General features: G+C 42.9%; 1 protein-coding gene across 2 annotated transcripts in view; it reads left to right on the top strand.

The window, feature by feature from the left end:
• asic1b (acid-sensing (proton-gated) ion channel 1b) overlaps positions 1-12,674 on the top strand; it is a 143,036-nt gene extending 130,362 nt beyond the window's left edge. For both annotated transcript variants that reach the window (XM_028406959.1, XM_028406958.1), the window contains 7 exons: positions 953-1,103; positions 3,702-3,758; positions 4,251-4,404; positions 9,562-9,653; positions 10,187-10,266; positions 10,828-10,929; positions 11,547-12,674. In XM_028406959.1, the coding sequence (XP_028262760.1) occupies positions 953-1,103; positions 3,702-3,758; positions 4,251-4,404; positions 9,562-9,653; positions 10,187-10,266; positions 10,828-10,929; positions 11,547-11,642 (732 nt within the window). In that variant the 3' untranslated portion in view covers positions 11,643-12,674. The remainder of the gene's footprint in view (positions 1-952; positions 1,104-3,701; positions 3,759-4,250; positions 4,405-9,561; positions 9,654-10,186; positions 10,267-10,827; positions 10,930-11,546) is intronic.
• The last annotated feature ends 4,906 nt before the right edge of the window (positions 12,675-17,580 follow it).

The following is a 17,580-nucleotide window of genomic DNA, read 5'->3' as shown; positions in this document are numbered from 1 at the left end:
GGGGGTTTTTATATTTACTGTGTGCTTGGCTTCACACTGATTCTCCTAAACATTAGCACTTTTAATAGAATTTAAATGTAAAGGATGCAATCTTGAATGTTGTTTGATCAGATTTATCTAACTCAAACTGCACCATCTTGCTTTGGAAGTGGCCCAAAACCTCTCGAACATGTGGGTTCCAGTTTTTTTTTGTTGCTGCACATCAGCGTTTGGATGGCAGCTTTCACACTGTTTTTTCCAAATGAACAGCACCAACAGAGCAATTACCTGCTCGTGTTCCAACTCTCTGCCCATTTTTGGATTAGCTGGGAGTTAGTTAGAGTCAGGCAAAACCAAGATGGCTCCAAGAACTGCCACCCTGTGCTTTAAAACCCTCCAAAAGCCTGTGGGTGACACCATGAAAGATTCCTATATAGTCGAACAAAGAACATTATAAATGTTAAAACACACATGATGTGTTGTGTGTGCATATGAGAGGACTGTACAATGATATATCTTTGCATGCATGATAAAACTAATGAGCTAAGTTGTTAGACTGCTGGGCTCAGAAAGGTATATATGCCAATGAAGTGAGTTACTGAACAAGCTGCAGAGAAGTGAAGTGAAATGTGCATTCTTGGCATTTTGTCCTGCAGCAAAGGCGCGCTGAGTGTAACTCTTACAACATCACAGCTCTAGTATGCAGTGATACTACTCAGTTCCTGTATGAAGAGTGGGCTGCACAATGAAAGCACGGAGGGAGACTAGGAATAGGAGAAGCGTGGGAGACGAGATCTCACAATAACCAGCACTGTACACATGTATTCACCATGGAGCATAAGAGCAACATTCATCCTTTGTGCCCTAAAAAATATGGCTTCTCATATAGTCAGAGTTCACCATCATCCTGCCAGACAAGGTTAATCAGGGCATTAACAGGATGTTCACTGTGACCCTTCCTTTTTTTTTTCAGCTGACGTACCTGCCACCGCCGTGGGGGGACTGCAAAGCCACGGCGATGGACTCGGACTTCTTCAGCTCCTACAGCATCACGGCCTGCCGGATTGACTGTGAGACGCGGTACCTGGTGGAGAACTGCAACTGCAGGATGGTCCACATGCCTGGTAGGCACCTCTGTATCTGCTGGATGCAGACATAACCTGCATTTATATGTAATGACGTGCGGCGCTTCAGCGTCTCTGTGGTAATGTCATTGGAAATGCTTCCACCTGAAGTTGCAATGACAAAAACTATTCTAGAGGAACAAACAGCTTTTTGCCAGCAAGTGCAGAAAATCAGATACTTTCACAGTCCAGTGGATCGGAAAACTCCACTGTTTTCACTTTGTGTTTGTGCAGTGATTACAGCTGGCATTTGCTGTCTGCCTCCTGCATTTAATCACTGTGCAGCATCTCAGATGGCAAACAGAAAAGGTGCTTGGCACAGAGGAAACGTTTGGAGTTGGCCTCTGTCACCCTCCCTCACCTGTCCAATAATTGTTAATGTCTCCTGTTTGAATCGGGGAGCCTGGTGTTTGCATATAGACAGCCTGACAATCTGTCTCTGCGATAATCAGGATTAGTGCTGATCTCACGGTGAATGTGCAGTTGATAGTGAGCCCACAGAGAACTCCCCAGTCAAAATCCCCTGCCCCCTGTGGGTCCTGCTCATCTCTCCATCTCTTCTATCTCGCCGTCATTGTTGGTGTCACGGTTTTCAGTTTGTCAGTCCAGCGTGACACTTTTCTTCAAATTGGCTGAAATCTTTAGTCCGAGTCAATGAAGTGATTTGATTTTTTTATTTTTTTTCTGGCAAAGGTCACCAACACCGCGGCTACAGAAAAAACACATGAATAACATTCAGCTTTTTGGTCTTTTCTGGTATATTTTTTATTTTAATTAAAATGTGAAATACATTGTATGTTGTCTTATTTTGGATGTTTATGTTCCTCCTCTAGACGTGTTCACAGGAATACTTTAGTTTAGCATAATGTAAAAGGTAAATTAAACCAGCACTGTCAGTAAAACAGGAAGTGATTGCAGTTTGATTGACACTTTTCCCAACATGGGAGCCATTTAGGGCTACAACAATTACTTGAGTACTCAAGTAATATTCGAGGATAAAATGCACAACAATCGACAACTAATTTAGTACTCGATGACTCGTTTAGTGACATCATTGGGGATGATCCTCTTGTGGCGTAGCGAGATGATCAGCGTTTTGGGTGCAAGAGGTCCCTGGTTTGAGGCGCGGGTGACACACACAGACACACACAGTTTTGGCGCCGGGTATGGAGGCGGTCACGGGCTGAAGCAATGACACTGCAGTGGTCCAAAGCAGGTATCCACATGCTGCCAGATGCAGCCGTATCTATGGAAAAACTATGACATTTACGTGTGATCCGAGTACTCGAGTAATCGCAAAAATAATCGGCGAGTATCAAAAATACTCGTTTGTTGCAGCCCTAGCGCCATTTTTGTCCTAGGCATCACTGGATTGGTTGGTGTGGAAGTCATATACTAGTTAGCGTTAGCTAACCAGCAGTGACAGCTTTGACAATGACTACTAAGCTATGGCTGTACTGCCATACTCACTGCCATACTCACTGAAGGATTTACCATTTTAATGCTTTTGTTTGTTAGTGCTAAATTGTTAGCACTAGTGTTTGTAGCAACCACTGTTTAAACACGGAGTCCTACATGGCCGTTCGCAAATTAGCAGTAGGTAAAGCAGGTCACAACGCATGCTGCATTTGGGATTGGTATTCTAGATGGCTGTGGTCACTGTTGATAAATTGAGGCAATTTTCTCACAGATTGAGCTGATTGGAGCTCCTGATCATCCTGACTGATGACGGCAGTGCTGACCTGTTTTTGGTGTGCTTGGTCTGCTAAATGCTAACCGCTGATTAAACAGCCCATACACCCAGTCTTTTAAGACTGAATGTCTTGGTAGTCATTGTCAAATGTCAAATTGTCAAATAATGCTAAAGCTAATGCAGTCACTGTCGGACTTTCACACCAACCAATCCGGTGACGTCTCCATCTCTGCTAGGACCAGGTGGGGCTGTACATTGTACATTGGGAAATGTGTGAACAAAATACATTTCTAGCACCCTGCTTGGCTGTAGCAGTGTTAAACCTGTTGTTATTTCTACAGTCAGTGGTTTATTTCCCATTGAAATAATTAGGCAGGCAGCCAAATTCTACTGTGGTGCCTGCATGCTCCTCTTCTTCAATGTGTCACTGTTCATGGTCACATTGTGTCCCGCATCCCCCCCAAAAAAAGGCTCTTCAAGGAAGCCCAAAAAGTTACATCCAGTATTTTAGATGCCAACTATTTAACAAAATGTTTTATAGGATAAAGCAATCCTGACATCGTCTTCAGTATGTCGATTAAATTGACTGCTTCACAGAGACACATAATTGTAGCTCTTGTGTTGTCCCGGTAGAGGGAGGAGGACAGCTCAACTGCCAGGCATGGAAAGACGGAGACAAAGTGTGACTAAGAGTGGAAGTGGTGATAAGATGCAGCAAAAGTACAAAAGTTAATGAAATGATGTATCGGATGGGATCAGATGTATGACGAATATCCAGCTGCGATAAGAACAGTAATGACAGCCTGGGACTAAATTGATTGTGAGGCCAAATGTTTTTTTTTGTGTGCTTCTTGGAAAGCTTCTTTTTGTTCAGTCTGAGAATAATATTGTGTTTCTGTCCTTAGGAGATGCCCCATACTGCACCCCAGAGCAGTACAAGGAGTGTGCAGATCCTGCCCTGGGTAAGGAGATAAACCAGTCTGCTGCAGCATGCTGTGTGTGTGTGGAGTGTGTGTGTCCTACTGTTCGGGGCTCCTGATCCAAGTTGATAACAGATAATAGTGTTCCTTCAGCCTGATGGTAGCCATTCTCACATAGCGAGCCGCTGCGGCTCTCCTTTTCACACTCCCCTGTCTCTCCATCAGCTGATACTTTCCAAGCCTTTCATGTTCTGCTGCTTGTTTTCCTTCTGACTTGCAATCTGTGGCTCTATCATGACAGCATCTTATGTGTCGGCCTCTGGCTGCTGCTGACTTTCTGACTCTCGGCATGCATCTTATATCTTTTGTATTCCTCATAAGGGTCTCTGGGGTCGCCCCTCACGGCGTTTGTTCACAAGTTTCCTTTGACGCTTTCACTCAGCTGGTGTTTGGTTTGTCATCCTGGGGAGACTATAAATCTATCTGCCCTCTCTCTCTCCCTCTCTCTCTCTGGCTGTCTGTTTTGTTATACAGACTTTCTGGTTGAGAGAGACAATGACTACTGCGTGTGTGAGACCCCGTGCAACCTGACACGATATGGTAAAGAGCTGTCCTTCGTCAAGATACCCAGCAAAGCATCAGCCAAGTATCTTGCCAAGAAATTCAACAAGACAGAGCAGTACATAGCGTAAGTCACTTTTCTTTCTGTGCATCTTATTTTATCCAGTGCTGCCTTTTTATTAACATTATCACATGGATGCTTTTCAGCCTGAAAAGTCTAGCATCACATAATGCTTCACATAATGCTAATTTAAACTTGTCAGTGGCATTGATTCTGGTTTCTGTGGAGCGTTTTGATTTGTCAGATTTTTGTGCTTATGATTCAGCTCGACCGTTTTCAAACTTTAAAAAAAAAGGACTGAAAATTCTGTTTGAAAAATTTGTTACACCAAGTAAGTTCCATGTCTCTTACAAAAAAAAGAAAGAAGAAGAAAGAAAATAAGAATAATAAAAATTTCTCATCACCATAGGGAATGTATTCCTCCACAAATTTTGATATCAGTCGATAAATATTTTAATATAGTCTTACTTCATTATTGCATTCATGCAACAGTATGGATGAGCCTACAGCTGACTGCTGATGTTTCCACGACCTTTCATTCTCCACAAGTTAGACTGAACCAGTAAACAGTGAAAAAAAAGAACTCCTTAGAACATTTTGTTTTCTCTTTGATGTCTTGACACTAATCCTCTTAAAACCGAAATGGCAGCAGAACAGTCAGTTTTTACTTCCCTCTGTTTTCATGAAATCAAGTATAAATAACACTAAATCTGCAGCGCTGCACCACAGCAAGACTAGTAGTCATCAAACGGTTCAAAGTTTCAGACACTAAGACCCCGTTCACACTGGGGAAATCAGTCCAGCTAGAGCGGAATTTGGGCCGTATCTGGATATATCCGGATAGTCTTTTTGAACCAAAAAAAAAACTGAAGAACGAGTGACATGGGAGAAAAAAAAACCTATGATGCATGCGCACATGCGGTCCTACCGCGCCCTGAACGGACTCTGTATATTACGAGGCGCCACCTAGCGGTTTGTAGGACAACAAACAAGCCGGATTAAGCTGGATTGACGCTTGTGTGATAGCCAGATTTGAAAATAGGTCTGAACTAGGGATGCACCGAAATGAAAATTCTTGGCCGAAACCGAAAACCGAAAATGAGGAATCCAAGGACGAAAACCGAAACACCAAAAAAGCGTATTATGCCAATTATTAGTACCATTGCATTTATGGCTATGACCATCACCAGAGTCACCTCACTAAAATCAAGGCACTGCAAATGCACAACTCAATATTAAAGAATAATAATATTATTCAAAGGAGAGAGCAATTACAAAATTATGAACAAAAAAATATACAATATAAAATGAAATAACTTAGCTTGACCCCACTCATGTGTACATTATATGTACATCTTATTTAAATAGGGCCTGCTTTATTCCCACAAGTATAATCTTTATAACGCTGATCAATACCATCGCGATGAAGTGCAGAGAGTAGATCTCAGTGAAACGCATGTCCGTCTCAACCTCTTTGCTTAAAAGACGCTTTAGTGCTGCGTTTAAAAGAATAACGTCAGCTGCATATGCATCAGAGGAGCGGATCTCTTTAGTTAGCTGCTCAAATGGAGCAAGAAAAGACACCGCAGACATGCTGGAGCGTCCAGACCAGTCCGTTGCTGGTCGCTTCATCACAACATCCTGTTTTGGCCGAGTTGTTTTGGCGAAAACCGAAAATGCACTTGTAGACTATTTTCGGCCAAAAAAATGTTTTTTCCCTAGTCTAAACGTATCCAGCTTAAAGTCAATCCTACTCTAGCTGGATGGATCCAGTGGGAACAGGGCCTAAGAGGTTCATCAGAATCAGAATTGTGTTTAAGTAAAAGGTTTTAACATTACTAGGAAGAAGAAGAAGCATGCAGTAGGGTTGAATACACAAAATAATGTAAAATATCTAAAAAGGACTTTACCTGAATTTACAAAATGTAGTCAAGAGGAGGATAATGACAGGAGCATGTTACAGTGACTGTACTGAGGTGACAGAGCAGAGCAGAGTTATTTAGGAGCCCAGCAGCAGAGGGGAAGAAGCTGTTCCTGTGTGTCTGTGCCTGTCTGTGGTCCCCATTCTTTCATTGTTGGACAAAAATAACTACACAAAACCGCACTATACTGCATACACAACAGCATGTAGACAGCCAGCTGCCATCTGTGTTTGCTGGCCTGCATTTTTGCCAGTTGCCTGTCCAGCCTATTAAGTATTTATAAATTCTGATGAAGGGTGATAAAGGTCGAGCATCAGGCGGGCTTCAGGTCGTGACACACAAGTTCATCAAAAAACACACAAAATGACCATCTAAATCCTCACTGTGTGCTCCAACGCTGCAACGAGTCAGTGGATGGAAGAATATGTACATTGATTGATTTATTATGGTCAACTGTCAGAAACTCGCCTTCCTTTATTTCTGTCACAGTTTGTTTGTGTTGTGTTGATGTTTCCTTCTACTAACCTGCTTCAAAGCTCCACAGTGACACATTTGCTTTTTTTTCTGCTCCCAGTCAGAGCTTATGTTGATTAATCAGCTCGAAGTATTGAGTGTTTCTTGGCCAAATACACTGCGAAAGATCAAAAGTAGTTCAAGAAAATGAGCAGTAGGGACAATAATAGCCGAATCTTTTATCCATCATTCCCAGCAGAGCTGTTGAGGATGAGATAATTACACCATATGTAGCCAGAGTGCTGTAAAAACCTTTCACTTCTCCTGTCAGAAAGTTCCTTAATCCCCTGTGGATGAGTGTGAATCCATCCAATTCTTCTCTTCTTTCTTTTGGCTGGCCATGTTTTCAAGTGATGTCAGTGTGTGATGAACATTAGCTGGAGCATCCTGGTATCTGTGCTGCACGGTGTTTAGTGGTGTGAATCAGACAGTCTGTGACAGTGGACCGCCCGTCCTTAAACTGGGAAGCACTAAATGAGACAGAGAGACAGTTGGACACAAAGTGTAATCTGCCATTTGACAGCACCTCTGATCAGGTTACTCACTAAGCTGTGAGGACAGCTGACGGCGGGGAAACATCGCTCAAACTCGTGGGCGACACTTGACACAGACGAGCCTGCTCATCAGAAGAAAACACCCAGGAATGTATAACAGAAGCCTCTCTGATGTACAACATGGCAACACATACAACATAAGCTGCTGTGGGAACAGACACACACTCCCAAAAGATGACGGATGCTGTGAAAACATTAACAGATTATTGGTTTTTGTGGGCTTCATGTTGCCATGGCAATCCTGCCAGGTCGAACCTGCAGAGAGATTTCTGTATTACACACACACAAAAACAACCGAGAAAGAAGTCCAGGCTTTAACAGACTTGTGAAGACCAAGCAGCAGCCTCTGGGGCTAACAAATGAAGCTCATACACAAGTGTTTAAACCTGCAGTTCACCCCGCAGCCTGTAGGGGCTCGAAATGGCTCTACAGGTGATGTGATGGATACTCTGTCCATAGTTAAAATCTGTCTGCAGTGAAGACCTGCAGAGGCGTTTTGCTGATGTCGGCAGAGACTTTAGTTGAAGCAAGCCGATCCACTTCCAGGAACAGAGGGGGGATATGAGGACATGATGCACAGAGGGACAGGAACAGGCCATGCAGATGAAAATGTGGTTGGACGTGCATTTGATAGATCTAATTAAAGACAGAGCAGCATGTCCAGTTCGGAGTCAGAAACATGAATACATTAAAAGGCTGTGGGAGCCACTGAGGCTGGTTCTGGATGTGGTGGAGATGAAGGCTGTCATTTATGTATGGCCTGTATACTTCCCATTGTTCCAGTGGCTCCAACCTCCTGCCAAGCACTAAGTACTGCACCTGCCTCCATCACCAGCTTGTCAGGCTGAAGCAGAGAAGAGGAGTTTTGCCAAAACTGGCTGATACAACTGATACAACTGCGGGCTGAACTGCAGTTCACCCTGCAGCCACTAGGGGCTGGCTCCAAATCCCCATAGACTCCCATGTTAAAATATCTATTGAAGTTTCCTTTTTATAACTCACTCTACTAACTTTACTTGTTTAATTTATATTTCGCATAATTATGGGTGTGACCACTTTGAGTGACAGGTGGTGCCGACCACTCAGCTCCACTTGTGCTGAGCGCATACAGGCTGTGATGCTGCCAACATGGCCACGGTCCTGTAGGACTTTGTTGGACCTCTGTACTCCCTTCTGCGCTCATTCCTGATATGTGCCACTTTTCTCAAAGTATTCCTAAAACATGTTGTAGCTTTGTTGAGTGAGGAGATTTCTTTGTAATATAATAAATGCTTCGGGCAACAGTGGCTCAGTGGTAGAGCAGGGTTGTCCAATAATTGGTGGTTCGATCCCAGCTCTGCCCGGGTCATTGTTGTGTGTCCTTGTGTGGTGTATGAATGTGTATAAATGAATCGGCAGTGGTCGGAGAGGCTGTAGGCACACCTTGGCAGCTGCGTCTCTGTCAGTCTCCCCCTGGGGAGCTGTGGCTACATCATGTAGTTTACCACTGCCACTGTGTGACTGTGGTGTGAATGAATAATGCATCTTTAAAGTGTCTTTTAGTGACCTAGAAAAGCGCTCTATAAGTTTGATGTATTATTATTAAATACTATACTATTGACTTGAAGAATAAAGAATACATGCTAGTGTAACTGAAGGAGCTGAACTGTGTGTGTGTGTGTAGATTATCAGCTTCTAATTTGCATTTCACTCGTTGAAAGTCGGCCCTCAAGTTTTCCCGCGTTTCCTTTAGGACCAACAGATCGTCACTTGTCCTGCGTTAAATTCAAGTAATAAAACGGGGAAGCAAAAAGAAAAGAGAAACTACAAAGTCAAACTGTGGTTTTGATCTCAACTCCAGTGGGGTGTGAAGTCTGACTTCACACACAGAGAGGATATTCAAGAATCAAAATAATAGTCTGTCTTGCCCAGGGCTTTTAAACTTATCCTTCGTCTTCTTTCTCTTCGCGCTGAAGTCCTGAGGTTCAGACATTAACACAGTATGAAATCAAACGGCTGTCATCATTTCCCTTGTATTCCTCGATGACTGGACCCACCTATGGGGAAATTAGTTAGTGGTGGCAGGTTATTTGCTCAACTTGATGCAGCTGCTGTTATCTACAGGAAGTGGCAGACTCACCAGACGTCCTCCGTCCCTGAGGGCGTTTTGATGAGAAAACGTGTATAAAATATAAACTGAGACGTCTCAATGTGTCTTTTAAGGCTTTTTTTTGTCTCTTTTTTTCTGTTTCCAGTGATAACATTCTGGTGTTGGACATCTACTTCGAAGCGCTGAACTACGAGACCATCGAACAAAAGAAAGCGTACGAACTGGCAGGCCTTCTGGGTAAGAAAATGGCTGCCGAGTTTTTTTGTTTTTGTTTCTTTTAAATGTGTGTTTTTTTTTTAGGAAAAGATAATATGCAGTGTGCAGCATGGCAGATGGTTTTTATCTAAAGTGACAGTCAGGCAAGTGCTTGCATTTTTATAATAGGTGTTCAAGCCTCAGAAGACACCGGGCTGTCTCTTCAATCTGTCGTCGCTTATCAGCTGCAAACATCTATGTTCTGTGTAACATTTCCTACATTTTAGATAGAAATCAATATTTAAATTATATATTTCAAGTTCGACCACATGAACATGAAGGAATCCTCCGAACCCTCCGGGTGTTTTTTTGTTTTTGTTTTTTGTTTTTTTTTCTCACTGTGGGTTTATTTTTTCCACAGCAGTATGAAGTCTTGCGCCTCTGTGGAAATGGCACAAACATCTCTATATTTAGAGACTGCTCAAAAATTACATAAATAACCATAAGTTGAGAAAAAGTAAAGTGAAGCTGTGTGAATCTGTGTGTACAGCATCCCTCTCCTTTTTGTCTTTCAGGTGATATTGGAGGTCAGATGGGCCTCTTCATTGGAGCCAGCATCCTCACTGTTCTTGAACTCATTGACTATCTGTATGAGGTAAAAATCACCAGGACTGTCTGACTTAGATAAAACATCCACTGCAGTATATATATATATGTTTTATGGTAATTTGTGCTGCCTCTGTATTAGAAAATTACTTGCTCACAAAATTGAGTTTTTCATCCCGGGTTACCATCCGAACAAGGACACATTTTAGCGAGCATGACGAACACAAGCATGCAGCTCGTCTCTGCTCACACATACACATCTTAACAGCAGCCCCGCTGAATACATTAACATTTTAGATGTATTATATTTTAGATTAGTGAGGATGTCTCTGTCCATTCTCATTAGAGGAACTCTGTTCTTTCTCTTCTACCAGTAATGCTAAGTGTATTGTGTGAGTGTGTGTCCTTCATTAGAGATGTTTTTGTGTGTGTGATGGACAAAGAGTGTGCAGGGCCGATGGAGATCCATAGTTTTCTTATTCCTCTGAACATATGGACCCATTCAACTCTTAAAAAAAAACAACTATTTGGATTAAAAAAAAACTAAATTAAATGACAGTTTGATCCCTTATAGGGTCACTAATGGGTTTTTCGTGTCTGTTTTTTTTAGGTGATCAAGTACAAAATGTGTCGATGCATGAAGAAGAAACACAAAGGCCACAACAACAATGACCGGGGAGTTGTGCTGAGCCTGGATGATGTGAAACGCCATGTCAGTAGGCTGCTGCTAAGTACACTCACTGTGTCACACTGCATTGCTTTGACAGGGGTACACTCTCCTCCTTGTCTTTGGCTGGTCTTGAATGGAGGAGGATGGTGGTGGAAGACAGAGAGAGAGAGAGATGGAGGAAGCTGAGGAGGGAAGGACTTGAGAGACACAAGTGAAAAAGTGATTGGGATGAGAGGGAGAGAAAATTGAGTGAGAGATTGAGTGAGAGAGAGAAGTAGGAGAGCAGAAAGTGGCCTGAATTTAATCAAAGCTGGGGGGACGGCACCAGCAGGGACAGGCCCTGGATTAGAGCTTCGGAAGGTGTGACAGCTCACTTATTTCCAAGTGTAAATCAAGCCAGCTCGCTTTAATTGTAAGTCAGAGCCCAGGCAGAGAAAAGGGGGATGGACGTGCTCCTCCTCTGATCTTCCTTCCCGACGTACTTGGTAGTCCTCGCTTGCCAGCCGCCTTCATTATTTTCATCATTTTTCTCAGTACTGCTCAGGAATCTATTTCCTCTCACCCCTTCTGGCCTCCGTTTGTTGCTCATGTCATCTCTTTTTTCTTCGCCTGCATGTTTATGTTTACCCCCTCTCTCTCTCTCTCTTCACTCTTCACAGGCTCCTTGTGAGAACCTGCGTACACCATCAACATATCCCGGCAACATGCTACCTCATCACCCGGGCCAGGGCAACTTTGAAGACTTCACTTGCTGAGCAGACGTGGACGGCGAAGCATCAAAGTGCTAAGTGTTATGCAACCAAAGCCAACCGTAATACAACGAGAACTATCCAGCGCAGAGGGTGAGGATGCTAAATCTTATAACAGAGGTACTTTTTACATAAATAAAAAAAGAACAACTGAGACAAATCAAACCAGAATCTTCACCTGAGGGCCAAGTGAAGAGGAAAATACCTAAATGAAATAAAAGAAAAGAAGAAAAAAAAACCACCTGGGAACCTTTCACGCAGCACTCTTGTGTTTTCTCCTCTGGAATACTGCCACACAGGATGCTCATGGAGAAACCTTGCCAACACGGACCTCTCTCTCTCTCGCTCTCTCTCTCTTTCACGAAAAAGAAAAATAAGGGAAAATGTACAGTAATCTCACTACAGACGAGCCCCCATTGCCTTTACCACAACACATGATGGTTTCTCACACACACAAACAGTGAATATTCATACCGCTTACTCCACTGTACATGTAGCAACATCTGTCGAGTGTTGCAGCGCTTCATGAACAACAGCATCTGGACTCTGTGTCGTTTGTTTGAGAATGTATCTTATCTTCGTTGGCGCCGAGCGGCGTGCGGGCAGCAGGCGGTGGAGACGTGTCATCGACCATTTTAAAAATGTACTGGTGAAGATTTCAGGTCTCATCATGTAAATGCATGCTTGTATTTGTCCAGTGCATGTTTTTTTTTCATTTTCATTTCTAATTTTGATGGATTGATTTATATATATATATATATTATATATATATAGAGACATTATAATTACCAAGTTTGCCTCAGTGATATACAGGACAAGGAAGATGATACATCCCATCTGTGTGTGTGTGTGCAGAGAGTGTGTGTGTTTTGATTTCTCATCCATTATCATTCTTTGTTTGTTGTTCCTGTTCTCACATGTGCCCGATGAGTTGAAGACTCTTCACTCAGCTTCATTTACAGCTGCGGAATGAGGTGAGGTGATGTTTTATTTTTTATTTTTTTTATTATTTTTTTTTTTATTTTTTTTTTTTTTGGGGGGGGGGGGGGCTCCATGAGAGAGATTTGTTGGGCTGTTAGATTTTTTCTGTATCTGTGTTCTAGTTGCAAAAGTCTTATCAAAGCACAATACCGCCAGTATGTAGAGGTGATGTAAAAGAAAACGTACTATTCTTCTTGATATATTGTCATATTATTAATATCGTGTTAATCAGACTTTTTTGTTTTTTTTTCTTTTCATATAAAACATACTCGGTATTGCCTGATAATCCTGTCTCCATCTTCCAGGTAATAGGCTGGTCTATTTAGTTATCAAAGGATAAATAAAATGTAAATATCATTTTTGGAAAATTGAGTCTTGTGAGTTTTTTTATTATTATTATTATTATTATGATTTCTGGCACATTTATTTGAAGCAAAGCCGCTACTCCTGATATTGTGTGAGTGTGCATTTTTAATTACAAGTAGCTCTCAGTAAATCTGATTAAGTATTCTACTCTTCAGTCCAGGGCCATTTTGTTATCTCACTTTTCGTGTTATCTTGTGTTTTGCTTCATGCAACATTTTCCTGGAATTAAATTAGCATTAGAGAGGGGGGGGGCTGTGGGAGGGCAGAACCAGATATTGCTTTATCTTCATCAACCATCCATTTGTGCTGCAGTTTTAACAGCTGCCAGGCACAACATTGATAGTTAGGAGCATGGTAGTCTTGAAGTGTAATTACAGTTTCAGCTGCTGTTTGACACAGAGATGGATGAGAAATATCCTGCGCCGCCAGTACGGGTTTTCTCTTTTTTTATGGAGGGTGTCAGTAAGCCAACAGCAGCCACACATTCTGAGTGATATCGCTCATATTCTACTGTACATCTGCTGCTGCCGCCAACTGATACATTTATATTGGGAAAGCAGCTCGCTGATGCATGACACTGTGGGTATTAGAGCCCAGTTATACAACCTTAAAGAGACAGTCCATCCCAAAAATCTAATATTCATAATTTTCCTGTGGCCTGCAGTGATATTGATCTTTATAGGTGGCTTTGACCCTGTTCACACTGGGGAAATCAATCCGGCTAGAGCAGGATTCGGGCCGTATCTGGATGTATCCGGATAGTTTTTTTTTTCTGAGTCTGAACATCGCGAATCCGGATATGGCCGGATTGATTTCAATCCACCTCTCAGAGGTGGATCTAGCCGGATTGGCTCAAATGTGGCTCAGGTCTGAATGTAAATGCGGCTAGCAAATCCCGCTAGCGACGTCATACTTACAGTTCACAGGGACAGTGTCCGGGTCAAAAACATGCATGACGCATGCACACACAGTCCTACCATGGCCTGAATGGACTCTGTATATTACTAGGCATGTGAGATTTGAAAATAGGTCTGAACGTAACCAGCTTAAAGGTAATCATTCAAAATCTACCATTCAAATCCATATTATGGCCAGAGCCACTCAAAAAGAAAGGATAGTCATCTTTTCTGTGGAAAGATGACTGTGGAGAAAACCATCAAATGCTCTGATGAAACTGGCCCTCAAGGAGGACCGAGCATTCGTTGGAGTCACTAACCCCCAGAAACCACACAGAGCCCACAAAAATGCTTCACAGAGTAGCAGAGACTCTCTAACATCAGCTGTTCAGAGGAGAATCAGGCCTTCGTGGTCAAAGTGCTGCACAGAAGCCACTACTGAGGAAGAACAACAAGAAAAAAAAAACAAGGAATGGACATTAGATATGTATATATATGGATGATATGATGAATTTTGGATTTTGGCTTTTGGTTCAACCATGTCCTCTCAGATGTTTTTTGACTTGTGTGGTTCCCACTGTGAAACATGGAGATGGAGGTTTGCACTTAAGTTGGACCACCATTTGTTTATTCAACGGGACAATGACCCCAAACACATGTCCAGGTTTGACCAGGAAGGGGAGTGATGGAGTGCTGCATCAGATGACCTGCCCTCCACAACCACCCAACCCAAACCCACCTGAGATTTTGGAGTTTGGAAGTTGGACCGCAGAGGGTAGGCAAAGCAGCCAACAAGTGTGAGACAACTCTAGACTGGTGTAAAATTAGTCTAAGTGACGGCATCATGGAGCTGACTGAGAGAATGCCAGGAGAGGCACAGCTGTCATTGAAACAAAAGGTGTGTTCATTGACGAGCCTGAAATATAAATACATTATATTCTGTTTTTGTGTGACCCAGTTGCTTGAGTTGTGCAGAACTACAATTGGCAAACTGAACTCTTGGAGGTTATCTTAGAAAACTCTCTGAAAAGGACAGATGTTTTCTATAGAATATCTGACATCAACGTAGCACACAAGGAGAAACGCAACACTTCTCAATGTCCTCCTTATCTAAGCTGTAGCAGTCAATATAATCAGTGATGTAGGTGTGCTTGTGTCTAAGTGTGTGCGGAGGTGTGCAGGAGGGGAGAGCTTTGGGTTGACTTGAGACAGGACGGGGATGTCTACAGTCATCCAGATAGTTTGTGACAGCTCACTGCAGCAGAGCCGGGACATATAGAGCAGCTAAGCAGACAGCCGTCACACCCCCTCCACAAAAACTGTGTCCAAAGGGAAAGCGAGCATGAAAATTAATATTCCAACTTTAGGAAAACAAGCAGCAGCTCCAAACTCTGTACATTACTATACGCTGAAAGAAACTGCTGGCCATCCTGGATAATGACAGCCATCTTTTGCACACTGTCATCAGCAACAGTGACGGGTTGCTACTCCCAAGGTGCAGACTAAAAATGTCTTTGGTCTCCCAATCCATCAAACTGTATAACTCCAATGTCAGAGGGCAGAGTGGTGGGGAGGGCAGACAGAGCAGGACAGAGGAGGAGGCGGATAACGCCTGACTCAAACTGAACAGTCTCTACACTACCTAGTTTCTGCAACTGCTCTTTGTAATACTGATGATAGATTTGTGCTGCCCCAGTATCTGTCTATCTACTAAGCTCTAGTCAACAGATCAGCATCATTACTGTTCCCTTTTGACAATCAATAGGCACAGCCTCCAGTGGCCATTTGAGGAACTGCAGTTTTTGGCACCTGACACTTAGGCTGCATTCAGACTGCAGGCTAAAGTGACCCAAATCTGATTTTTTTTGGATGAATGTGACCTGTATCTGATATTGTCATGACAGTCTGAACAGCTCAATTCCGATTTTTTTATATCCGACCCAGGCCACTTTCATATGTGGTCCTAAATCAGATACGTATCCGATTTTTTTGCAATGCGACCTCAGTCTGAACGGCTATGCAGTCTCCGACGCTGCAGCTGCTGCAGCTGCTGCTCTCTTCCTTCTCAGCGTTCTTCTTAATATTATTTGGTTGTAATTATGTCAGCTATGATCGGACATTAACGTAAACAAAGCCACACAAGCACACATTGTGTGACGTTGTGTCCTCTTCTGCGCATGCGGGTCACTTCAGGGCCGGAGAGTGGTAGCAGTCGCATATTATTCTGTAAACCCCAAAAAATCGGATTTCACCGATTTCATCCGAATAAAGCATTAAGACCTGCAGTCTGAACGTAGCCTTAGTGAAGCTGTGCAGTTCCACATTCTAGGTTCCAAGGTCTGTGGGTTCTCTTGTGTAACAGTTTCAAGTTGGCACGTTGAGCACCACAGAGCAGCAGAAGTCACCAAAAGTTATCTAATCGGATGAATGGCACTGAAGGTCACAAGAAGAATATGAGTATAAGAGGCTGGTCCGTCTCCAGTATCATGTTTGATGCTCGGCCAGTTGTGTCACGTCCACAGCTTCCAGGCATCGAGGGTTATTCCAGGACGAGAAGTTTACTTCAGCTTCATAATTTTTTCATGACTTCTTTTAGTGGGCAGCCACATTACAACATTGTTCATCAAATGTGTGCGTGCATTCATTTTTTATTATTCAGACCGCAGCTGGTAACCACACATTCATACACACCAGCTCCTGGGAATCAGCTGCTATACTTGCATCTGATGAAAGCTTGTGTTCCTGTTTTGAAAACATGATTCATCCCTCTCCCTCCTTTATTATAATTTTTTTTCTGTTGTACCTGCTAAGAAGACAAATTAATCAAGAAATAAAAACTGACGCTCTTCCCATTTCCTGGCATTTGTGTGTCTTTGTCTGAGCGACAGTCTGCGACTCGGGAGATTGCAGAGAGGGTCAGAATACAGGAGAGCTGCCCGCCACAGACAGAAATCCTGCAGAAGATGATGCTCGCTGCATCCTGATAAGGCTCCAGGGCAAAGGCAGGTGGGGGGCTGTGTGTGTGTGGTGGTGGGGGGCGATACCAGTGGGAGTTTAGACGAAAAAAATGAAAATTTGTGTGAGTTTCCTGCAGGCACGCTCTTCTAATTGTTCTGTTTTCTTACTTGTGATGATGCAGAAACCTCTCGCCTCTCAGAATGAGGTTAAATCATTATGTGCCCTCATTCACTTTCAGATAAAGAACGAGATCAGAGATGCCCTCCTTGCTTTTCACCTTGCTGGTTGACACACAGCCAATTTGGGGACAGTATTAAAAAAGACAGAGAGAGAGAGAGACAAGCTCCTGTAATGGAATCTTCCTTAAACCGTCTGTCCTTCTTAAAATGGCTGTGACACCCTCAGCTAATTACCATGAGCAGCTGGATGTGATTTACAGATTTTCACGCAGAGACCCTGTGATGTTTTGTTGTTATGTTTTAATGAGACTCGCTCTGCTTAACTGTATCTTTTCACCCACATCTGGCAGTTTAATCAGGCCCTCTGCTGTCACAAGACCCCCTCAAAACAGAGGTAATTTTCCTCTTAATCCTGTTATCTCGTCTTATTATCTGCTTCGACAAGGAGATTACGCTCCTGTTGCACAAACCCTGGATGTGGCTGTCACGTCTGATGCAATCGCACACACACCAAAAATCACTAATTTGATCCAGCTTTGTGTAGATGTACTTATTTTTACCTTG

The sequence above is a fragment of the Parambassis ranga genome, chromosome 5, assembly GCF_900634625.1.
Source record: "Parambassis ranga chromosome 5, fParRan2.1, whole genome shotgun sequence".
Lineage (NCBI taxonomy): Eukaryota > Metazoa > Chordata > Actinopteri > Ambassidae > Parambassis > Parambassis ranga.
The sequence above is the reverse complement of the archived record's forward strand: the minus strand, read 5'-3'. Positions and strand labels throughout refer to the sequence as shown.